Source organism: Cuculus canorus, chromosome 1, assembly GCF_017976375.1.
Source record: "Cuculus canorus isolate bCucCan1 chromosome 1, bCucCan1.pri, whole genome shotgun sequence".
Taxonomy (NCBI): domain Eukaryota; kingdom Metazoa; phylum Chordata; class Aves; order Cuculiformes; family Cuculidae; genus Cuculus; species Cuculus canorus.
The window spans coordinates 67359134-67385274 of record NC_071401.1 but is presented as its reverse complement, the minus strand read 5'-3'; the positions used below and the strand labels follow the sequence as shown (position 1 = coordinate 67385274).

General features: G+C 42.4%; 1 protein-coding gene across 2 annotated transcripts in view; it reads left to right on the top strand.

The window, feature by feature from the left end:
• The window catches only part of NPAS2 (neuronal PAS domain protein 2), a 115461-nt gene that overhangs the window by 50256 nt on the left and 39064 nt on the right, over positions 1–26141 (top strand). For both annotated transcript variants that reach the window (XM_054084041.1, XM_054084050.1), the window contains 5 exons: positions 8139–8192; positions 13584–13732; positions 16586–16677; positions 19945–20034; positions 25915–26035. In XM_054084041.1, coding sequence (XP_053940016.1) covers positions 8139–8192; positions 13584–13732; positions 16586–16677; positions 19945–20034; positions 25915–26035 — 506 coding nt within the window. The remainder of the gene's footprint in view (positions 1–8138; positions 8193–13583; positions 13733–16585; positions 16678–19944; positions 20035–25914; positions 26036–26141) is intronic.

Sequence of the window (26141 nt, the reverse complement as noted above, 5' to 3'; positions counted from 1 at the left end):
GCGATGTTACCAAACTGACCTACTTTCCCCATCCGCCCACGGAAGGCTAATCCTGTTTAGCATTGCTGGAAGGGGACGAGCACGCGGAGAAGTGCTCTGAGTTATACAGATGGCAGTCTTTGCTGATTAATGTTAGTTTAATTTGTTTGCCTTTCTTTTTCCAGCCGTGGGAGGGGAAAGCAGAGGAGCAGTTGAATGCAGGGATTCACTTAGCCTGTTTACTGAGGTCTGAATGGCTTTAGTCATTCAGTAGTAGTAGTAGTAGTAGTAATAATAATAATAATCATCATAATAATAAAATAATAATACGATAACATGCATGTATGTACTGATCATCAGAGATCCCAAACACTGCACAAACTTCACACGTTGCTCACAAGCTAGTGATAAAGGACGCCTCTCACATACCCTGTCTGAATTCTGGCACAGCGCTGCTGATGTCACCCATCTGACTCCTGACTTAAACTGGTGTGATTTATACCACATCCATAGAGGATTCACAGGCTACACACCCTAAAATTCAGCCAGCAACAAGCTGGGGGGGGGATGCTGTTTGATAGCATATGGCATTAGGTGAAAGGTTTCTGACATGGAGAAAAGAACACCTCTTGTCATTAAATGGAAATACTGTCAAGAATAAAATCAGAATATTCTCTGCACCTTAACTTCTTTTCATCATAATCTCATACTACTCATCTGCATTACCTGTGAACAACTCCCTGCCATCCCCAGTTCAGAATAGTGGAGCATTAATTTATGTCAAATTCCATTATTTTCATTGTCTGCATTCAGCTTACTTTTTAATGTCTGTTTTGCTTGAAGCCTGTTTCCATCTAAAGAATCATTGTACACATATGCATGAAATGTGGAGAAGCCCATGAGGTTTATGAAGTCCAATATTTTCTCAAAAGATTTTCTTTTCTTTTTTTGAAACCTCTAAATAACTTCTTTTCTAAAGTAAACAAAATGTAGTAATCTGCTGAATGCAGGTTAAACACACTGTCAGGCAAAACCAGTCGTAGCTCTAAAGCTGGACGCTTACCATGCTACTGGATATTTCCTTTACTCATAAAAACAGTGATTCCCATAACAATCACGGCATTACATAACCACTGGTAACTGCAGACTGCCATTCTCCCATTGAGAAGTCACAGTCTCTTCTCAAATAACAATGTATATCATATAATTATAGAATCAGGAAAGTGATTTCTTTTTTACTATCTTTTCTTAAGTTTTCTTAAGGCTACTCTGTTTACATTTTGATAAATCAATTTTGATTGCTACGCGTGGGATTGCACTGTATTTGGTTATGGACTCCAGCATGTTCTTGTAACAGCTCATATGTTTACATCTGAAAAATAAGGATGGAAGGGTGCAATTCTGTTTGATGTGTCTATGAATCCGTTGATTTATTCCAATTTGTGTTTATACAAATCCTTTCTGTGTGTGTTCACACCATAGTCCTCATGGTGGGATAGCTGAGTGCTTCATCCACATCAGAGAAACCACAGCAAGGCGTGGAAGGGAAATACTTGTTAGTGTAGTTAACTTTGTTTCAGATCTCTGGTTTGTCTGAGAAGAAGGGGGTAGAGTTGTTAGAGCTGAGCCACAGTGGTGCTCCCCACTGTGGGCAGGTGCCCATCTAACACATACTGTGGAGTACCCATGCGATGATGCCATCATCCAACCACAACACTCGTCAGACCTTGTCAGTTGTCCCCAGGCAGGGGATCTGGCAGCAGTGGCAGTGCAGTGACCCAGCCACACCATCACCTGCTCTAGAGGGTGGCCAGAAACTATTCCCCCTGGCTCATGTCCAGAGCCTGTATTCCCCTTCAGTGCCTTCTTCCTATGTCTTGGACCCTACTCGCTATGCATAGGATAGTGTGTATGGGTGGATCTTTCCTTTAAACCTTGAACCACTGAAAGTACCTGCATGCCTCCTTTATAACACCAAGCTCTTTACTAATAGTCTGTTTCCTCTCCTTCAAAGAGGGAACCAGAGAGGAACTCCCTGTTGAGGCAGCACTCAGCATCTTGCAGAAGTAAAGCTCAGCAGAGATGGGCACTGGAGGCTGAGCAATATGTCTGGAAGGCATGGGCATGTCTACCCTCCACCCTATTGCTCTTTTTCTTCCTTCCTCACAAAGTTAACAGTTGTTGGGGAGGGTCTGCCCAGAGACCAGAAGGTAGTTCAATATGTTTCTTCCCAGTGTCCTGATTTTTCGTACAACCCTTGCCCATCCCCTGTCTGTGAGATGATTTTTCTCCAAGTGCAATATCATCATCTTTACTTAGGATGCTGGTACTATACCACCACTAAGTGGTCTGAGGGTGAGGTTTGAGGGAGGGCTCAGGTATATCTGTAGTGGGTGGGAAGGAACACTGAGGCATGGCAGGCAGCACCACTCTCCCCAGGGCTGAGCATGCCTTATATGAGACAAGTAGCTGAATACCCCAAGCAGGCCTCAGGGATGGTGGAAGCAGACACCCCACCATGCCAGAGTGGGAAGAGGGGGAAAAGCCCAGTCTGCTCCCCCAGCTGCCTGGCATAGGGCCAGAGGAGCACAAACACTGATTTCCCACCAGGCTTCCTCGGGTACATCTGAAGACCTATGAAGGAGATTTAATTTTAATTTAAAATTAAACATCTCTAATTTAATTCAGCTGACTTCATAGAATCATTGGGTTGGAAAAGTCATCTCAGATAATGAAGTCCAACCATCAGCCCAACACCACTATGCCTACTAAACCATGTCTCAAAGTGCCACATCTACATGCTTTTTGCACACTTCCAGGGATGATGCCTCCACCACTTCCCTGAGCAGCCTGTTCCAATGGTTTGCCACTCTTTCATTAAAGAAATTTTTCCTGTTATCCAGTCTAGACCTCCCCTAGTGCAACTGTTGCCCATTTCCGCTTGTGCTCTCGCTAGTCACTTGGGAGAGGAGATCGACATCCACCTCTCTACAACCTCCTTTCAGGTAATAGTAAAGAGTGATAAGGTCTCCCTTCAGCCTCCTCTTCTTCAGACTAAACAATCCCAATTGCCTCAGCCACTCCTTGTAAGACTTGTGCTCCAAACCCCTCATCAGCTTCGTTGTCCTGCTTTGGATACACTCCAGCACCAAAATGTCCTTCTTGTACTGAGGAGCCCAAAACTGAACACAATATTTAAGGTGAGGCCTCACCGACACTGACTACAAGGGCACAATCGCTTCCCTGTTCCTGCTGACCACACCATTTCTGATACAGGCCAGGATGCCGCTGGCCTTCTTGGCCTCATGGGAACACTGCTGTCTCATATTCATGGGGCTGTGGAAAAAAAACACCCCTAGGTACTTTTCTGCCAGGCAGCTTTCCAGCCATTCGTCCCCAAACCTGTAGTGTTGCCTGGGGCTGTTGTGGCAAAAGTGCAAGACCCAGTACTTGGTCTTGTTAACCTGATACAATTGGCCTCAGCCCATCAGTCCAGCCTGTCCTGATTCCCCTGCAGAGCCTTCCTACCCGTGAGCAGATGGACGCTCCTACCCAGTTTAGTGTCATCTGCAAACTTACTGAAGGTGCACTCAATCCCCTCATCCAGATCATTGATAAAAATATCCTAAACAAGACTAACCTCAAAACTGAGCCCTGGGGAACACCACTTGTGACCAGCTACCAACTGGATTTAGCTCTGTTCACCACAACTCTCTGGGCTGTCCATCCAGCCATTTTTTTACCCAGCGAAGAGCTCTCCTGTCTAAACCATGAGCTGCCAGCTTCTCTAGGAGAATGCTGTGGGAGACAGTGTCAAAGGCTTTGCTGAAGTCAAGCTAAATAACATCCACAGCCTTTCCCTCATCCACTAGGCAGGTCACCTGATCATAAGAGGCGACCAGGTTGGTCAAGCAGGACCTGCCCTTTATGAACCCATGCTGCCTGTGCCTGATCCCCTGGATGTCCTGCACATGGCTGGTGAGTGTGCTCTAGTCTTATGAAGAGCAGCTGTGGGAACTGGGGTTGTTCAGCCTGGAGAAGAGAAGGCTGAGGGAAGACCTTATCTCTGTCTACAACTGCCTGAAAGGAGGTTGTAGAGAGGTGGGTGTTGGTCTCTTCTCCCAAGTGATAGGTGAGAGGACAAGAGGGAATGGCATTGAGCTGCATCAAGGGAAGTTTAGATTGGACATTAGGAAATATTTCTTCATCCAAAGGGTTATCAACGCTGGCAGAGGCTGCCCAGGGAGGTGGTTGAGTCACCATCCCTAGAGGTGTTTAAAAGGCAGGTAGATGAGATGCGTGGGGACATGACTTAGTAGTGGACGGGTACGGTTGGAGTTGATGATTTCTAAGTTCTTTTCCAACCTAATGATTCTGTGATTCTGTGATCCTATAATTCTAGATGAACTGCTCCATAATTTTCCCTGGTACTAAGATCAAGCTGATAGGCCTGTAGTTCCCTGGATCCTCCTTCTGGCCCTTCTGTAGGCGGGCATCACATTGGTAAGCCTCCAGTCATCTGGGACCTCCCCTGTTAACCAGGAGCTCTGGTAAGCGATGAAGAGTGGCTTGGCAAGCTCCCCCACCAGTTCCCTGTTAAACAAATATGACTAAAATTTCATGTTAAATATCAGGCTGATGTGTAGGAACTGAGATTAGCTGGCCATGTGGCAACTTAGTGGGAAATCAACAGCTGAGTACTTACATTTATTTGAGTACCAGTCATTTTATAGCACAACCTTATAAGCAGCAAGGCAGGAAGGAAAGAAACCAACCTTGCCCACACAGAAGGGTAGTAGTTTAACTCTCTAAAACCCATGTTTCCACTGCAAGATAAGGTGATCAGTGCCAGATGATTATAGTGCAAGCTCTGTGTCCACTGGGAATAGACTGTATCAAAATAAACATGTGCAGCCTTTCTTCTGGAGAGTCCCTGGAGTGAGCTGGCACTCTGCCTGAATTACTTCTTTCCCAAGCAACCATTCATTGTATGAATGAATGTCAGGAGGATGTTTGTGCTACAATTCTCCATCTGATAACTAAGATGGGGGTACATGGTTAACAGCTTTAGCCAGTCTTTGGTTTCCAAAATGCCACTTTTCACCACTTGTGGGGATGCATCTTTCTGTGTTCGTGTCTGAGTACCATCATGGTGAGAGTACATGAGCTTTCTCCTCCTTATTCCAGGTGCTTCCCATCTTTTTGAGTGATATCATCTTCACTCCATGTTGATAATGATGATATTAGTGAAGTTCCAAATGTAACTGTCACTATTAAATACTGCATAAGAAGGAGTTACATCGTGTGGTGTTGTTATCTCTAGGTTTCAATGTTCTCTTTGCTAGCATGAAAGGATTGCTCAAATTTTGAGAAATCCTTGTGCCACTTGTTCTTTTTTACATCACCTCTTCGCAGGGGAACTGGCACAGACCCATGGCATTTACTGTCATTGCAATGAGCCAGAATTGCCTCTTAAATCAGGCACTGACAGAGATGAAATAGTAGATTTCCCGTTTTCTATTTAGGAGCCTCATAGCTCAAGGACTGGATAGATAACGTAAAGCAAGAAGGTTGCATTAAACACATACCTAAGCTCTGTGTCATAGGTTTCTCCTCCAGGTGTAAGCCAGCATCTTGTGTGGCTCAGGAGAAGGATGGAAGTAGTGGTTCACAGCAGTTGTATACTCTGCCGTATCTATCTTATAGACAACAGTTTTAATTTCATATGGTACATATGTACTGGCAAATGCTGTTAGCAATGCTTATGATGCTCTGGAGATTTTGCTGGGTGAGCAAACAAGCAAAATGACAATTAGATATTGTCTAACACTAGCAACAGCTCAGCAGGTCCAGAATTTCATGTCAGTCACTAAGAAACCTTGTTTACTGGAAGCTGGCCATGAATTGCTTTACAGTTCTAGCCAAATCCTTGGCAGAACAGACCGGTTAGACCTGTTGCTCTCTCATAATGGTAGAGGCTTCCCAGCAGTGTAGTTCTGTGACAGTTTATAGGGTACAGCTGTAGGAAGCCCCTTTCTATTAGATATGTTGTGCCTTTCCAAACCAGCCAGGGCTGAGCAGCAATGATGCTGACCGCCACATCCACCCCCATCCTTCCTCAGAGCTACCCAGGGCTCTTGTCCCTCTCTTCCTGCTTTCTACCGGGAATCTTTTACAACCAGAGGAGGCCTTGTTGCAGCAGAGGAAGATCTTCAGTGATTCAGAGAAGGCAACTTCTTCTGCTGACACTGTCCCATTTTGCTTGTCATACCCTAGATTCAACAAGGGTGCACGCAACAGTGCATTTTGGGCAAAGGTCTACAAAGAAAGACAGCAAAAACCTAAATGCTAACCCTTGCCATATTGCTGATGCCTTCTTTATTCTTGAGTAACAGAGACAAATATCTTGGTTGCAATAAGTAAACAAATAATGACAAAACCTACTGAAATTTGTCACTATATTTTGGCTTGAATTATTTGAAAGCACACTTGTTGAGCTAGCAGTCTGATTCTGAGACTCGGCAAAAAAGCACCTAAAATATTTGTAAAACATCAGTAAATAAAATTTAACTGGGTCTACAAATTTTCCTAGTCTAGGATATGGATTGTGATATGGCTGACTTGGCTGTTTTGCAAGGCCAAATAAATGTCTGAAAAAACATCTAGAAACTACATGGTATTATTTGTTATTTTATCCCATATAATAGAATTCAGCAGCTTAAATTTGCCTATTATGACTAAAACAGCTATTCCCTTGGACTTCATATTTTCTATTTATACTTCTCCATCAAACAGCTGAATGCCATGAAGAAGTAGCTTTACTCTCCAAGCAGTGATCCATGGCTTTAATTCCTCATTACTCTTATCTTTGATAAAAAATTACAGGGTAGTTTCATGTTTGTATTTAACTGTTGGGTAATGGACAGGTGGAATATTGCTGTAAGAGAACTAGTAGCAAAAGGAGGGAATTTATTGACTGTTCTTAGTATCAATAAGGTTTCGCTCCTGTTTTTTCATAAAATGTTATTTAAACAGGCAAATTTCCATGTGACTTATGTGGAAAATGCCATGGAATTAAACAATGCCTAGCAATTAACTTCCTTCTTCCCCCCTCTCCGATCTTTCCATGTCTTACACATTGAGAACTCGTTAAATGAGAAACACTGATTTTTGAAAATGAGTGTTATCATTGCCTGTTATTATGCTGCTGCTTTGACGATGTCCAGGGTTTATAGTGGTGTTATGCCGCTGTTTTGGAAAATATTTGTGTGGGATGCAGTAGCTCATGGCTTTTGTGCCGGACGTGGGCATGAGGTGCCATGAGAAGCTGCAGTAGCACAGGGCTTCCTTCTCGGGCTGAAGCAGTTACAGCTCAAGCATTGCTTTCTCCTAAGGCCACAGAGAAAACTGGTGACAAGTGCTTCTGAGGTTCTTACAGCTCAAACTACCAGAGCAATTGGACCATTAACCTGAGGGCAGCATTTTGGTAAAGATTAGCAAAAAGAGTGGTGGAGATGGCACAGTCTCCATGCTCGGTGCCAGCACTGCCAGGCAGGCCATCTGTCAGGGCTATGGGAGTTTTTTTTCACAGTGCAATTTAGGCAGTGGGATTTATTATACCCGTTTGAATCTGGGGTGTAATTCAGTAGAGTTACTACCTTCTCTTTTGGCTTTGGGTCAGGGCCCACAGAGGAGAATAAAGAGCGTCCCAGTAGGAAGTTCCAGCTGAGAAGTCAGAGGCATTGGTGATGCTGGCTCAGGAGATGGTTTGGGGGAGAATGTGGGGGCACTGAAAATGCCTTTTCACCTTGGACAGACCCCATGGTTCATCTAGCCTTCAAGTTTGGAGAGAGTAACCTCCATCTAAATAAAATCCCCCAAGAAGTGGCTCATTTCGTACTGTGCTGGCACACCATGTTGTGACTGAGAGCCTTGACCCCTAGCTAGAGCCTCTAAGACTAGCGTGATGCTCAGGAATAATATTATCCACAATAGATGTTTTGTAAAATCAAAGACTGTGGCATAAAGCGCTGCTGACACATTTATCTGACCTGGATATCATCACTCTGTTATTAAAATGAAATAGAGTGACTGAGATTAACCTGCAAGCAGAGCTAACAAAATGACAATTCATAATGTTTCTTGCATTTCTTCAACAGAAAAAACTGCTTAGACAATCTAATGGATGAAGATGAGAAAGACAGGGCAAAGAGGTGAGCACTTTTTCTTTCATAAGTCTCTGTTTAACTTGTGATGAGCTTGGTACTGTTTGTTGCTACAGTTGCTGTTTTATCCATAATCAATTAATCAAAAAGAGAGAGTAAAATACAGCCAAGCACATCTTGAAAACCTGCCATCTCAGAGATTCCTATTCTTGGCTACTCTGTAAGAAGAGAATAACATAGCAATGTTTCCTGTGGAAAATGTCAAAAAAGCCAAGGCATTGATTGTTTTCTTCACATTACTGCAGAACACAAGAACTGAAGAACAAACAATGTACTCCTGCCACTATAATCCATCATCTGAGCTTCCCAAGTGTATAAAAATGTGGGCTTTTTACAAAAAGAGTATTTTGCAAAAGAATTAAAAATGGGGGAGGGAGGTTCTCTATTATAATGATCATTTATTCAGCAATGCCTATCTTACACTAATGAAAACACCTAGAAGTTACGTTTGGGTCAGAGAAAGACCATAAGTGTGGTGTCAGCCCTAAACTGGCACAGACCCTTATTCCCATACATTCTGCACCACCATTAAGTCCCAGTTGTCAGGATATTGTTGTGAACACACATTGTGGGGAAGGAAAGGATGTGTTTTAAGGCAGAATACCCATGGCAATAAAACTCTTAATAACTGTCAGTTCCGACTGGCGTCTGCAGAAAAGCTGTTTGGAAGCATTTGAGGTTTTTTTTTTTGTGGACGCGTTATCAGTACAGCAGCCAGCAGTTTAATTGCTTTAGAGGGAGCCATGGGTTGCCCACATTTTTCCCCTTGGTTCCCTCTAATGAGAGTATTTCCAGTCCAGGCACAACTAGTTGATCCAGTTTCATCTCTTTTGATTCCTTCTTCGCTTCTTTCCTCCCTGCAGCTTTTTCTCACCAATATAGGTCAGCACAGGCTGCAACCAAGCTCAGCCCTTCCCCTTTGCTCCATCCTCTTAAAATGTGCGTGCTTAGGCTGCAGAAAGTCCCTTTCAATACTGGGAGCAAAGCATTGACCTAACCGCATGTGAAGTGTGATCTGCTGAGGCCAGGGACCTGCCAGCCCCCAGAGCCATGCCACTGCTGCTTTTCATGAGGGGCTTCACCCCAGGAGAGGGCCGACATGGGGTGCAGCTCTTTCCAACCATCCATCAGCCAGGCAGGCATCTGGGGCCAGGGAAGGAGGTGGATTCAGGGAAAGGATGCCTCCCACTGCCACACTGCATTGCAAAGAGATGGCTCATGAGAGAAGGCATAGCACAGTGGGAGGTGTCATGCTTCCCCAGAGCCCTGAGATTAGAGAAGGGAAAAGCAGGGGAAGAGACCCCACCTCACATCGCCACCTTACATACTTAAGGTCTGAATATCTTCAAGATATTTCTGTGCCAATTGTTTTTAAAAAAAACTCAAACTCATTAAATGAACGTATATAGGACAAAAATAAGATAATGTGCATCTTTGCTATCAGCAATTGTCGTCATTGTCATCAGCGTCTGGTATAGTTTTCATGCCATTTGCTCCTGGTGGGAATTTTTGTCATGCCCTGGGGCAGGCCTCTATCAAGGTGGATAAGAAAATGATAACTCTGAAAAAGAAAAAGGGAAATTTCTTCTTTTAACTATAATTTAAGTACATTTTACTTTTTATAAATAAATCTAAATTTGAAATTAAGTTTGAAATCATGAGAGGCTTCATGAAGGTCAGAAGTTACTACACTGTACTGAAAGCATTCAGATTAATTTAAAAGCTACAGGTTTTCTTCCAAAGCCTTGAAGAGAGTCAAACTTGGGACAAGCCATTGGCTGAACACTTTACTGTTGTGTCTCAGAAACTGAGGACTTTCATCTGTCCCATGCCACAAGGGAAACACTTTCTTTGATTTTTTCTATTTGGTATAAAGACTGAGTCCCTCAATACTGAGAAACATGAGAAGGTGAAAAAAAATAAAAGCCAAGAAATTTGCTCTCTTTTATTTTCTGTGTTAAAAGTAGGCAAGACTGGAAATTACTGCATCTAACTCTTTGAGGATGGACCCAAGGCAGGAGCTGAGTTTCTAAGGTTAGGGATGGACACATGCACCCTTTACGATCTCCTGCAATTTATCAGGCACATGCACATGCAGGATGTATCTTACAGACATGAGAAGAGGACCCATCCTCTCCTCGAGGAGGGACACCTGCGCTTCGACCCTTGTGCCAAGCATTTAGTGTTCAGGCAAGATGTATGGCTCTTCCCCCAGCGCACAGGAGCCCCATTCTGCAATGCTGTCTGCCTAAGGCGCTACTTCCCTCCAAAGACAAGAGGACAAAAATGTGGATACGATGACACTACACTTGGGAGCATCAAAGACCACTTTAAGGTCTTCTGATCTTGTGGAGATGAGAAAACATCATTTCATTGTCAAGCCTTTGATGCTAGATTAGGTTTATTTTGTTTTATAGATGTATTAATTACAAACAAAAAGTGTGCTTTCTGCCCTTTTTTGTTTGTCTGCTTTTCTTTTACTTTGCTATAATAGTGAATTATTTCAAGTTAATTTTTCTACAGTTCAACTGATTTCCAAATTCCAACCAAAACCAGATGGAAGTGAACCGTGAGAAAGGGCTTAGTAAATGAAGACTACCACTTCCTATTTTCCACTCCAACGTAAAGTAAATTTAAGAATCTGAATGAATGTACATGGTATTACTTGTTTTGATTCATATATAAAATATAAAATATCCCACGTAACAGTGACTTGCTAGTCAGCAAGTATCAGTCTCTCTTTAAGACAACAAGCAAAAAATATATAAAAGAATAAAAAAGGCTGTTTATAAATTGGTGATTTTGATAATACTGAATTCAGGCTGTCCTCTCTTGCCTTTAGCTGTATTCACTAAAAATTTAGATTTTATTCAAATCGTGTCTCCTTCTTCAGCTTGTACATGCTGTAATTTTTTTGGAGTAGCAAGGAAGGAGGAGAACCAGGACAAATAGCATGGAATTAAGACAAAGACTGTTTTGGCTTACTGTATATGATATGCCCTAGCAGTGAAGTAAGCAAGGCCAGGAAATAATCTTCCAAGGAAAGTGATGAAAACTGCATTATTTAAGACCTTTACAACTGGACTGAGCAAAGCATTTACAACTATGTAGGGACAGTTTAGATCTCGTAATGGGGGGAGGGAGTGTCTCACTTTCTTCCTTTTTAAGATTTTACTGTGATCATCAATTCAGATCTTGGTAGAGTTATTTCTACTGGAAGAGTTTTTATATTTCCTTTGTGAATAAAATGTCAAGTGTTAAAAATAGATACTTTATATTTCTGTCAAGGCATCTTTATTTTTTTTTAAAAAAAAAAAAAAAAGCTACACCTTCCCTGTAGGTGGTTGGTGTTTTATTTTATTTTCAGGAAGATCAAGACCCTTTAATCTTAAAATGAACTGAGGATTGAATTATGAGGAAGCAAAATGTTGATGTGTGTAACGTCCCCTTGAACTGCACAGAAATAAGATAAGGCTGGAGCTTTTCTCATCTTATTCTGACAGCCTTTTGCAATGTAATAAGAAGAGACTGAAATCAGTCAGGCAGTATCCACCCAATCTCTTGTGTTCAAATCTGTAAAACAATCAAGTGTTGGCTTCTATCCAGTGTATTTCCAAGCGTGTTCGGGGTTGAGAGTCAGACAAACAAAAAACTACCCCTCTGTAGTAACATCCAGAAGCCTCGGCTGTGATTTCTCTGCTGAAAATGTTTATTGCCATCCTGGTCCTTGCTGGTCTTGTATTTGCTGGGCTGAATTCTGCTTTAATTTTCAGCAGTGTGCATCCAGATCTGCTTATGAGGTAGAGCAGAAAACTCAGGACGAGAATTGGCCAAGATCTTGGCTTTCCTTTCCTATCTGCATGTAACAGGATTTTTAGATGTTTACATAAGTAACAAGGCAAATCTTGTCTGCTTGAGAACCTTTCAGAAGAACAAATAAACCTTCTAGGTTATATTTATTTCTGTTTTCATACCGCTGCAGAAGTCTGGTGATACCAAGTAGAATGATTGTCATATTCATGGGAACAATTTGGAAAACACTTGCTTTTGTATAGGTTGACAGATAATTTAAAAAAAAAAAAAAAAAGAAGTGCATACGCTGAAAAGGTTATCAACAGCTTTAATGACAGTATTATGATAATGCCAAAGCACCCCAAATGAAATCAAGTCCTTTTTTCCTATGAGCTCTTCAAACACAGCAGCAGAGGCAGATTCTCTTTGAGGAGTCTGCAAGCTAAACAGACAAGACTGGCAAAGAAAACTGCAGAGTCTCTCTTTTACACCTGAAGAGTGAGGACACTTAAGCAAATTTCCCAGCGGCACACAGAGATTAGGGGCAAGCAGAAACCCCAGCTAGCACTGCTGAGCCCCCAGGCCTGGGAACACATACTGGCCTCAGACCCAGTCTGTGCTGGGATGAGACATTCCGATGACCTCCTTCCTTGCCCTTGTCACCTTGGAAAGGAGACTGGACTAGGTGTCATATGAACTAGATGGGAACTGCAGCAACCTCTGCTCAGGTCTGTGGTCTTAATGACTGGAAGACAACAGCTTGATTCCTCTCTGTAAACCAGCTTGGAGGTAGCCATGACCAAAAGCAGGCAGGTTCCTCTAGGAATGGCTAAGCTGCAGGACCACAGAATCACAGAGTCGTTTCAGTAGGAAAAGACCTTTAAGATCCTCAAGACCAACTGTAAATCTAGCACTGCTAAGATCACCACTAAACCATGTCCCTAAGCACCACATCTGCAGTCTTTTAGGTACCTCCAGGGATGGTAACTCAACCACTTCCCTGGGCAGACTGTGTCCATGCTTGACAACCTTTTTGGTGAAGTAATTTCTCCAGACTAAACAACCTCAGTTCCATCAGAAGATCCTCATAAGACCAGGGTTCTTTTCTTCTTTTAAAACTGCACAGATGGGTATGAGCCATAGTTTTACCAGTCCCCACTCTTCTCCTTTATGGATTATTTTACTTTTGTCACAGTATTCCTATTTCTTCTTGCTCTGAGTGCCTCCTCAGAGCCTGTGTGAGCTTTCGAGATCCTGCTCATGCCGGGGAGATGGACAGAACTCCTTCACCTGCAGGCTTAATGTCAGCCTGATAATCTCAACTAGATTATCCAGAGGGAGCACAAATGGGCAAGCAGAACCTCCATCTCCCCGCTGGACTCTAAAGGGGGCCCAAACACAAGAGCAGGAGGTAGGAACAGTTACTTCCTACTTGTCTCTGCAGCTTTGCTCGAGCCAGAATCAATCTTCACACACTGAGGCACCAGCAAGCTAATTTTCATGTGTGTATGCTGCAAAGAGCAGGTATATGATAATTTTTCCTCTTAGTCTGCTCATCTTTTTTTTTTTTTTTTCCCCTGTCTACAGGGCTTCGCGTAACAAGTCTGAGAAGAAAAGGCGTGATCAGTTCAATGTTCTCATCAAAGAGCTCAGCTCTATGCTTCCAGGCAACACTCGCAAAATGGACAAAACTACTGTGCTGGAAAAAGTCATTGGCTTTCTGCAGAAACACAATGGTAAGATTTACTGCAGCTTCTCATACACTTGCCAGACAGTCACTACAATATCCTGTTTCCTCCAGTTATTATCAGAATGGCTCAAAGGGCCTAAAAGTGCGAACATAAGTTATTTTTTTTTTCTATCTCATCAAGAAAGATCATTTGCAGGCACTGTGCTGCCCAAATCCATCTCCTCAGCTGCGCTTTAGCTGAGGTGAGAGAAGGGGGTGAATGGCAGGAGCTGAGGGAAGAAGGGCAGCATTGCTCTGCAGCACACATGAATAAGAGAGGTGCTTTGAACAAGAGAGACTTGAGGCCAGAGGGAAGCTTCCATTCCTTGAAATCTGCACATTCTGATCAGAAGAAGAAAGCATTCACCCCAGCTTCTCTGCAGAAAACTGCGAGGAAGCAATCTGTTCAGGGCCCTATTCCTCAGTGAACTGTGTAGGACTCAATTTTCCACAGTAAGCAGAAAACTCAAACCAGAAAAGGCCCCAATTTTTGCAGTCAGCTTCATCAAATTGCATCCACAGATAGGTTAAGTTCTTCACCCAGTTTGCACAAGCACAAGCTACGTCACATTTGCGCAGCGTACAGTTGCAATAGTCAAGTTCAGCCTCAGAAAGACAGGAGTTCGTGGTTTTAAATGCACACAGCAGTGACAGGTAAGTCCCTTAGAAATGCACACAGACGGCAGTGAAGATTTCTGACCTGGTTGGTCTGGTTTCTAGTTAGTGAGAGGAACAGGCATTATAGGCTCCCTGACACATGGACATCTGCCAGCAGCAGACAATCGAAACTCTTCTCCTTTGTAAATCAGGGCACTGGATTAAAATGAGACCTTCTTGCTATTGTCCAGTGAGAAAGTATCTTCAGCAGGTGACCATGGGGAATGTCCCTGGCCCCACAAATCTGAAAGGGCTCTTGTGAGCTCATACATCGTATCACCAGGCTCACCTTCAGTCATCTAACACCTCTGGTCCTTGCTCCCTGGAGAGCTATGGGTGAAACACAAAAGATCATAAAAGCTCTTACATCATGACTCCCAACATCATAGAGTCACAAATGTCAAATTTATTGAGGAAATAATTGTAGTGGTTCTGTTGTTAGAGTGCAGTTTCTCCTTAAATTAATTTTTGCCACAGACAAGGTGATTTTATACAGGAGGGCATGACTACTACATCTCAAAGTTTAATAATTGCATGTACCTATTAAAAAATGACAGTAATAGCATATCTTTTTTTTTTAGCTGCCCAAGGCAGAGTAAAGGAGGATGTGAACATGCTCAATTATAAAGCCAAGCAGAGAAAAATCACACGAGATTTGAGTAAATGTAGAGAAGTGTAGCTGATAGCCCAAATAATTTACTCCAAAGGAGATGTCATTTCTAGAAGAACAACTAAGTAAAAGAAAGCTAACAGTCACAAATCTTTCCACAGATATTGGGTCAGACTGTGACTGGGTTTTGTGCACTTGCTAAAAAAAGCAAATGGTATCTATTTTTAACCTAGATTAGTAGTCACACAATATAATATAAAGCATCAGCATTAAAAAATGTTTATTACCATCAGTGTACTTTGGATCTGGTTTATTCAGTTATATTTTCCTTTCATTTAGTAGGTTAAACCAAGATCTTAGTTATAATAGAGGAAGAGGTCAATTTTCAGATTTTTTACTTCATAAACATTCTCCTTCATAATCCAGAGAATCTCCCAAATCTCAAGTAATTCTTTGAACAATCACTCTTTTGTATATATCAGCTTTTCCAAGCTACAGATCTGCTGAAAGTATCCTATATTCTGAGGCTATATAATACAAATCTGATTGGGACTGATCTCTATTTTTCCTCGGTCTGATTTTGAAAACTCAGTATAAGACCATGGGGGCTGTGAAGAGCCGTCACACTATCACTGACAACCCCCAACAGTGCAGAAACTGAGTCAAATAAACTAGTAGAAGCAGATGGCTGCATCTCCCCTAATAAAGCTCAAGTAGAAGCTTTGATTTCTTCCAAGTGCAAGTCTCTCTGAATTATCTCTCCCCCAGAACTCTGATTCAGGTATAGCTAATGTGAGTGGCTGTTTTTTGAATGAAACAGCTCACTGCAGTGCATCCAGATACCCCCGGTATGATCCCCAGTTTCAGTGCGAAGCCGAGACTTGAGCATCCTCAAGCTACTGTGGGGCCAGGACTGGCCAACAGTGGGGCAAAATGCCCCTGATATCTCATCGACTGACAGCCCACTCCAGATAGGATTTGGAATAAGACGCTGGTGCTCTGTTACCTCTCTGGGTCTGCCCTATACTGGCAGTAGGTGCAGGAGAGAGAGAAGGGACAGTAGCACCAGTGGAAGGATGCTGCAAACACTCATGTTTCACTCACTTTTGCAGAATAGAGCAATAGCTTTGCTGCTTGGGGTCACAGCCCTTCTGGGGCTCCTCTGAAGGAGTTTTCTTGCTGCTCTCTATTTGGCACAGAAGTTGTAGGCTGAACCCTAGCTCTCTGGCATTATAACTTTGAAGCTGTAAATTGTAAATATCAATTTGACATGTGGTAATCCTTGCCTTGATTTTCATTTCATGCAAAGCGGTTTTATCTTTCGATCAATACCTGAGTAAGGCTGATTGAGGCCAATCACTATGTGAACACAGGCTCCCGCTGAGGTCAGTTCAAGCTGAGCTGAGTAAAAATCATTTCAGGATCAGGCCCAGTTTAAATAGTTGTTGTTGTCTCTGTATGCAAAACCTGTGCTTGAAAAATGCCATTTTTTAATATAAAGGTGATTTCTGTATTTTCATAGCAACTAATCTATAGGCTTGCGAGATAGAAGTTTCTTTGAATTTAAAAAATTGAAATGTTTTATTTATCTAGAAGTCTCAGCACAGACGGAGATTTCTGAAATTCAGCAGGACTGGAAGCCTTCATTTCTCAGCAACGAAGAATTTACCCAGCTGATGTTGGAGGTGAACATGCATGTATTCCTAATTTTGTCTATAAGGCATGGAAATGTCCACGTATTTAGAATAAAATATCACCTGCAGTTCCAGAAGAGGAGGTTTTGGATACTGCTGTATTTGACCATCAAGCAGAGCTGTCACTGGGACAAGGGATTAGAGTACCCACATATTGCTTTTCACTCATGATGGTGTGTTGCACTGAACTGCTTCAGCCGGCAAAGCTGTGCAGGGACTCCCAAGAAATCCAGGGGAAAGATTCAAATCATAGACTGTATTTTATTTTCACAAACAGAGATGAGAAAAGGGGCACATGGCAGTTTTTATCCTGTTCTTGGAAGGCATTATTGTTACTTGATATTTATCCGAGACGAGCAGCTAAAAGGAACTAGGACCTAGAAGTCCCTCTGGTTCTAGGTGCTGTACAAGCAGATAAAACCTGACAGCTCCTCTTGTTTTGATACAGTTAATACTTACACTCTAATGATCTTCAAGGCCCTTATCAAACTCTTTTTATTCCAATAAAAGCAGGGTTATTTTGCAATGGTATTTTTTAAATTACCTTTAAATTATACCATAGATGCTATTAATGCTAGCTGGAATTTGAAGGAAGGTGACTCAATGGCATTTATGTATGTTCGAGATGAAATGCAAATAAGCTTCTAAAATGTAGTTTTCTTTCTTAGTAGCAGCTAGAACCCTCTTCAGCAAGGAACTTCTCCTATATAAAACATGTGGAGGTTGCAAGGCCCCACAGTGTCCTCTGAGAACAAGGTTTTCTTCCTCGCACAAATTACATTAACATGGGGTGTGATCCAGGCTCTGGCCATGGGCAGGAAGGGATGTTGGGGAGCAGCCTGATTCACCAAGGGATGGCACAAAGCAGTGGCGTGTTGCTGGCCCCTCTGCTATTGCATTTTGTTGTGATGAGATTCTCCTGGTTCAATGTGAAGAGATGCTTTACTCACGTTGCACCAACAACCCCCGATTCCCATCTCAGTACGCGGTAACTTAAAGTACATAACTCCTTCAATCTGCACTGAAATATTTCCCCCGGATAGCAATAAATTGGCAGTTGTCTTGACTGGCTCGGCCTTTGTTGATTCTACTTGTGTGCCACACAATTTTAGATTAAAACAATTGCTTTTAGTTTCCCAGCTTATAAATCACCTTGTTGCTACTGTGATTTTCCATGCCCTTCAAGATAACATTGGTTATTAAGATGCCCTGTTGAGCCAGCTGTTCATCATTCTTGTTTGCCTTTCTACTAATCTTATTTTATTAACATTTGGACAAGATTGCTTGAAGTTTTTCCCATCCTGTTATTTAAAGATGGGAAGGTTTTTTTCAAGCACTGATGCAAAAGAATCAGAACATAATTGATTGCTGTAATACATCAGCTTTCCTGAAAATGGCCTTTTCTTACCCCTTTGAAAAGGCTATCATCAAATTCCGTAGGAGTGGGTATTAAGCTTTGTTTGTCCATCTAGAACTGTTGCAGTAGTGAAATCTTTGAAGAGGGTTATGTTCTCTTAGTGATGGAAGTACCAATTGTGAGTAAATAAAAATAGTTACGAGTGCATACATTAACGTGATTTTACCACAAAATTCTGATGTGAGTCACTTTGTATAATTTGCATTGGATGTGAAATAAAGACTTGATTTGAAAAAAAAAAAGAAAAAACAAAAACCTTCACCATAGTAACATGCACAATCCAGATGCCTTGTAAAACCACCGCTCTCTTCTATGGGTTAACAGCTATCACACTTTTTAGAAAACAGCTTGAATGTACCACACTAAAGAAAAATATATTCTCTGCACTTAGATTAACAAAATTAAACTAACTATAGCAGCTGGAGGGTTTTCAGGGATGCTAAACACATGCTTTTCTACTGGGGTATAAGTTATTGACCTGCTTTTCAAAGGATTATAGCACCAGCAAATTCCCATTGACTTAAATAGTTGTGGGTGCTCAGCATTCTCTGGAAAAAGGAACATATGTTTGTGTCTTTATTCAATGCTTTGTTTTTTCTGTTTTCTTTTTTTACTTTATTTTTGAAAAAGAATTAGCATTTTCCACTGTTCTCAGAGTTCTTTTCCTTATTGAAATCAGCAGGGGGGAAGGATGTGCTGTGGCTCAAAGGATCAACTGCTAGTCTGGCTTGGAGACATGCCTGGGTTTGCAGTAAGGTTTTGTAACACCGTGTCACCATGATCAGGCTGTTTGCAGTACCAGTCTCCTGACCAGGTATTGCCTCTTGAGTATAGTCAAACTCAGCTCTGATTCAGTCATGCTTGCAGTGCCCGTACAGCTCAAACACTGCAGGCAACTCCCACTCCAGATCACCAGGGAGCTGACAGGAAGGACCCAGACCTGCTCCACTTGAAGGCATTGGGAGCTTCACAACTGACTCCTCTATTAGAATGGGAAGGTTTTATTAGTGTTACACATACTTTTGATTCTTAATTTTTTTGAGGGGTTCTGCTAAGAGTAGGTGAAATGTTGCTTTAAATATGGAATTCTACCTAGATTTAACTCTGAACAAGATTTACCTTAAAACTTTGCAGCTCAGACTGAAGAAGAAACTAATTTTGAAGGTGAAATTGCTCCTGTGCAGGGGAGATAAGGCTAACACTCCCTTTCAGCCCTAGGAGTGAAGGTTCTTACCTACTGCAAGGTGGGACCGAAGTGAAGAGGAACCTTTGCAGAAGGGTGAATTTCTCTTGGAATGAGTAATCCAATACCACGACCTTTAAAATAAATCACTCAATTAAAACTCAGGCTAAGGATTATTTGATCATTTGCATTGCTTTTACTTACATGAAAGCCCAGTAATATACAACATCACATGAATACAAACTGAGATTTATGGGGGTTGCAGAGAAGTACCATTTTGAGATAGGACCGCATCCTTTCATCGTCCTTTGATATTTACACTGAGCTCAAATGTTCATTTTAATAACTTCCAAGGGATCCGGTCTTAGTCATTTTGCATTATTAAAATGTGTGATTAATTTAAAAACTGAGACATGAAATGTTCCTGTGAGCCCTTTGTTGCTTCAATAGTCGGTTTTACTAGACTACAAAGAGTGTTGTAAAAGTTAAATCAAACTGTAAAATCAGAGAATTACTGTTCTGCAATTTGAGATAACGCTCCTATGACTTGATAACAATATGGTGGTGAAGTCAGACTGTTTTGATCAACATGCAATGAGACACCCCGTTTACACCCTCGTTCCTACTAAAGCACTCTCCACTTGTCTCTTTTCCTTAGGCATTAGATGGCTTCATTATAGCAGTGACCACAGGTGGAAGCATCATCTATGTGTCTGACAGCATTACACCTCTTCTAGGGCATTTACCGGTGAGTAATTCTGGCATTGACTTTTCTACTAGACATCATAGGATTGGGGCCTGCGTTTTTAGAAACAGACATAAAAGATGTGTGTGTGTTTTACTGAAAACGCAGTGAGGGGTTTTGTCCCTGCGTTATGCTGGCTGCTGCTGTTGATCAGCTCTGCTCTCTCTCCATCTGATTCATACCCTTCAGGTTTTTGTTGCTATGAGGCACTTCAGCTTGAATGGAAAAAGCTCTGCAGGAAATCTGTGGCCAGGGGAGGGACAGGGTGACCTGCCTGATCTTTTCCATCTCTGATTTCTAAGGAGAATAGCACCACTGCCACTGGCAGCCTGACCAGGAGGTTGTTAAGGGTCTTATTCTGCTCCCAAGGAAGGAAGTAAAGAACAAAACTCCCATTTAATACAGAGGAGTGGGAGTTAGCCAGTGGCAGCTCAGCTGTGCTTTCCCAAGATGAGTGCACCCTGCTCCCACTAGGCACTGGTGGAGCTGATGCTCAGCGCTTGTGTCCAGCACATACAGCTTGTTTTATCTGCCAGCTGCTGGATTTTGCTTTGGGAGACGCTCCTGCATGCACTGGCTTGGGCTGGAGGAGCATGGGAGAGGGACGTTTTCAAACCCTGTTCCTGTTGCTAAGGCTGCTCCAGGGGTAATAGAACAGTAATTAAGGATTAATCCTCATATTCATGTTTTGTAGCCTGGTGTCAAATAAATACATGCCCAGGAGAAAAAAAGTAGCTGCCAAATCATTATTGTACTGCACACCTCCATGTTATTAAGAGAATTACAATTACAATCTTTTTCTCTCCTTCACTTTTTTCACCAAATACACGTTATGTTTTCCACCCAGACAAATGTATTTCACACACACTACCTTGCTGTAATATAAACAAAAATTATTTTCTTCTGAGACGAAAGGAACTTGATGAAAGGCAGCAGCTCTGGATAAATGCAAGAATATTGCTATGCAACTACAGATTGAACTGAATCTATCTATTTCAGTTTTATTTAATCCTCTGCAGTTGAGAAAACCAGTAGTTGACTGTTTTCTGATGCTTGCCTTTAATTCAAAGGCAGAGAACGCCCTGTCCTGCTTACAGTCCTTCAGGACTTCATACACAGTGATTTTCATGGAATTTCTGTCTTTCATGATTTGGGGGTTTCACTGCTATCCGTTTAAAATACTGATACTTAGTGGAAACAGTAGATGTGCTGCAGGAAATTATTGCACGTCTAGAAGTCACATTTCAGACCCTGTGCCTAAAACCTTAAGCTCTGGCTGAACATAGATGGATTCTAGTTCATTATTCCTGAATTGGACCATCAGAGACTAAATTGGTTTTCCCTTCCGAAGTCATGCCTTGTGTGGTAATCTTGCAAGGTATCCAGCCCAAAATGAGGACAAAGATGGGTATTATTTTTTATTTGCACAGAAGCAGCAAGTAGCAGCCCAAGCCAGCGACCAACCTGCTGGAGTTAGAGGTGGAGCAGGAGTTTCCACAGACCTTCTCAGAGCAGATGGAGTAGTAACAGTTAACAATGGCCCCACCAGCCCACAACCTGTGGAGTGACTGGGTGCATCCAGAGGTGGGCAAATTGCTACAGGCGTGGGCAGGGGCCTCGCTGAGTGTGCAGTTAGGTGCACACTGTGCATTTTGGTCCCATTCAGCCCTGTCTGAACGTCTTTTCAAGTTTTAAAGCTGATCAGAGAGCTATCTGGAAAATCTATGCTGCTTATTTTGTTTACCTCCAGGATGTAGTTCTAAGCTCAATTCAGCCACTGTTTGAGGGACAAAATAATTCTTTCTTGTCTGTGACTACAGAGGCAAAAAAATACTCTGCAAATCTTCTGCTTTGAGCATTAAAAGGGAAACAAAACGGGGCCGAACGTGGAGCAGGGTGCTCTGAAGGTCCTGGTCGTGAAATCAGATGAATTTTCTTTCATTAAAATAATGGAAGACCTTGGTGCTGAGAACAAATATATCCAATTCTCTCTAATACAACTTCCCTAAATTCCGTGGAGCATTTTCAAACACAAACTTCCTCTGTTGTAATTATAAATAGTCTGGAAGCTACTTCTAGGGTCAGTTGATGCAAAGAATGACTAGAGCTAAAGTGAAGTTGACTCCTGGAAATCTGGTCACAACTCATAGCATTTGCCAGCTGGGTGGTACTCTACAACCCCAAGACCTCTCTGGAAGAGGATCCTCCCTGTCTCTTCTTGAACGCTCAGTGAAACGGTTAATCACAGGCAGCAGAGTGACTATTTCCAACCCGCAGCTTTCCTTAGGTGTGTTGCTTGTCCACAACCTCAGGCAGAAGATGCTGCACCTGCTCACGGGCTGGGAGAGTGGTGTCCATCTCACCCAGAGTTGGCCTTGTAGCTGAGGGGTCCAGGCTCCGTGCCTGCCCATGCGAGGCTCCTCAGGGATCAGTGAGGATGTAGCTGTGCAAAGGCAAGAGGTCCCTGGCAGAGCTGAGCTTCTCCTGGGAGGGCTTTTTCTCTCCAGGGACTCTCAGGTGAAGCTCGGGCAGCTGCTCTTCTGTGTTGGGTGCTTTATTTTAAATGTCACGGTCGAAAAATCCAGCACATAGCACCACAGTGTACAAAAGTTTTGCATGCTGTGTTGCTGTTAACAGAGTAGCAATGGGCATCAGTGCAGGAATATACAGCTTGATAGAGGGGCCAACTCCCAGCACAGGAGAGAAGAGCTTCCTTGATTCTTTTTGATTGCTGGTAAAGAAGCCTGTCTCATTTTCAGCCCTACACCTTCCCGTTCCTGTGGTGACCATCCTGCTTTTTTCCCTTGCACAGAGAATAACTTGCCATACTTCCTCTTCGCTCTCCCAAAAAGCAATGAAAAGGTCAGGTAGGAGCTCCATTTTGGAGAAGAGCCATTTTGACGCTGCACAGACGTTTAAATGCTATACATCAAATGACTGCAGAACTTGTGGCAACTTTACTGTGTATCAGATTTAGAATACACCAGCATCTGTGTATGCAAAGGTGTTGTTTCTTTGCCTGCCATTAGCTACCAAGGTAAATAGAAGTTTCTGCCAGTGGGATCCACAGATTCCAAGGTGCAGAGTAGATTCCAAGCTTAGCAGCATAAATATGCATTAATGTAGTTCATCTAATCACTCTACCCATGACTGTGACTGTAATTTATCTTTTATCCTCTTTGCCTGTCTCATTCAGCAATACTTTGTGGCTGTGTCTGCCAGAAAGGCAGAACTGGCCGCTGCAGAATAATTAGAATAATTAGACAAAGCTGCAAAACGTTTTTCTCCAATCAATACATTTTTGTCTGCAGTGATCAAATCTTGTTCATCTCTCTGGTCACCTTTCTGCCATGACATCACATGTCTGCTCTTCAGGTCCGGTGCAGAGTTAGCTCTGAGTAGCTTCCCTGGTATTTCCTACAGTTCCTGTGAGACCATGGAGTGTTTGCTTCCTTCTCTCTGTTTGGCTTGTCAATATATTATTGACTGACATGTCCTTAAGATGCATCAGGGGAGGTTCAGATTGGACATTAGGAAAAATTTCTTCACCGAAAGGGTTATCAAGCACTGGCAGAGGCTGCCCAGGGAGGTGGTTGAGTCACCATCTCTGGACAGGTTTAAAAGATGGGTAGATGAAGTGCGTAGGGATATGATTTAGTAGTGGACAGGTACGGTTGGACTTGATGATCTCAAAGGTCTCTTCCAACCTAGTGATTCTATGATTCTATGACATAATGATTCAAGAATATTGTTGGAGTCTTGATACATGCAAGATCCAGAAATTCTGTTCCATGTGCTGATTTACAGGTGTGTCTGACCTCTGCAAGAGGCAAGAGGTGTGAAACACAGTAAGAAGTAGGCACCTTGTCATTTTTTTCATAATCATTTTAAAAAAAAATTGACACTTGCACACAGCAAAGATGCAAACCAAACATTAAATTCTGCGTATGGTACATGATGGTGGCAAAAAAAAATTAATGTGAGGACTAGATAATCAAGTAGTAGGTGGTACACAAGGCAGGAGCTTGCTCTGAGAGGTATGTGGGACAAAAGTCTCCCAACTCCTACCATACCCATATTCACAGGCCTCTGCATCTATCTTCTTAAATGGAAAAGACACTGCAAAATTGATAATAGGTTTTAAATCAGAGTTAGGTCATAATATGGAGATAAAAGGTAATACATCCTTAGGTCACTGAAGAAGCAATAATGTGTTTGAGAAGCGGTGACAGCTCACATCTAGTCCTCCTGCAGCTATTGCTGAGTGGATGAGAGATTAATTAACCCCCATGAGACTTATATGAAACTGGTGGATTAGTACCATTATCTAACATTTACAGGTAGAAAAGGAATGAAAAGGAAAAATTACTTTTCTGGGCCTTGAATAGAAACTGCACCACTGCTGTTTCCCGTCAGGAACTCTTTCTTCATATGCACAAAATTAAATTAACAATATACTATCTTTTGTGTAAATATAACATCTATATACATGTACATACATATATAAACTGGATTACACACAGTATCAGTAGGATATATATAAGTAAGGTATATACTAAAGTCACAAAAATAATTTTCAAGTATTCATTACAAAAGGAATGTGCAAGTAATGAGCACATGTAATACTTTGAATAATTTTAAGTAATATATTGCATCAAGATAAGTGTATAAAGCATAGCACTCTGATTTTCAAGGCATAATCGATGCATTTCACTACTCTAAACAGGAATTCCACACAGAACAGCAAGCAGGGGTGGAAAGAAGGGGGAAATCAAAGCATAATCTTAAGTAAATATAGAAATAAATTATGATGATTAATAACTTGCCAGTCTCATACAGGGATAACACATTTCCAACATGACTATACAGTCTAACAGCAGCTGCTCTGATGACCCACAAAGCTGTGTCAGTGTGCCAGCTCAGCCCAAGGTAGTCTCGAGTGGCATGGTTATAAGTTAGTGCCGTTAGTGAGTCACTTTATCCCAGGACTTCCTCTCAGATACACTCTTCTAGCCTTAGGTTAGTTACCACACTAAACTCCATGAGACCCTTTTCTTGGCAGCCCTGTGACAGACTCTTTTCTTCTCCACCCTGGCTCAGTCATGGCTTTTTGCAGAAATCCATCTCTTCTTTCCATTCCCAAATCTCAGTACCTAGATTTCAGGTGGATTTCAGGTTCGTGCCAGCTGACTGTGGGGCTGGAGACACCTGGGTGTTCAGCCCACAGCTGGCCAGAGGGCTTGTGCTGGTGGTACCATGAAGTAGTCCTCCCTGGGGACTAACCACTGCTGCTGCAAGGCTGTGTCCAGACTGAGTCCCCTTCTCCCTGCTCCCACCTTCCAGGACACAGAGAGCAGGGACCAAAAGCTGCCACCCCAAGGGCATATCCCAGGAGGTGTGGGGGTCCTCCCAGGGAGGGACTGGATCTAAGACTGTCCCAGCTCTTGGGACCAGTGGCTCAGGGTGACACCCAGCCCCATTGCTCCCACTAGTTAGGGTTTGTCGAGGAGAGAGAAAGCTGTCATGATCCAACACAGCCCCATGCATGGAGCTGGTGAGGAGTACAGGGAGCCAGGTGCCCGTTTTCCATCTCACTCCCAGGTCCTGTCGTTTAGTTCTATGTGCATACCTGAAGAATCTGAGAAACGTTAGAGAAGCATCACTGAGTGCTGAAATTCAAACTGAGCACCAGCCCAAGGAGAAGCAGCTGCTCGGTTTGCCCAGTAGTACCCGCTAGTCTAGGCTTCGTCAGGAATCCCTGGAAATCAGTGGGTAAATCTCCTGTCAACAGGTACAGGCTTCATATCTGCATTGCTGCACATCTTTCCTAGCATTGCTCATTGTGATATTTCTATTTCTCTCAAAGGTTCTTTTTCTTTGCAGTGTGATGTCTTGGATCAGAATTTGTTAAATTTCCTCCCCGAACAAGAACATTCAGAGATTTATAAGATGTTATCTTCTTGTATGCTTATGACGGATTCTGCCTCATCAGATTACCTAAAAAGTAAGTTTTATTTTATCTTTTCTAGTAAATGAAAAAGCACAGGCAGGATAAAAATTTTCTCTCAGAAAGATTTTTTTTTATGTTACATGTGATATAAAACTTAGGT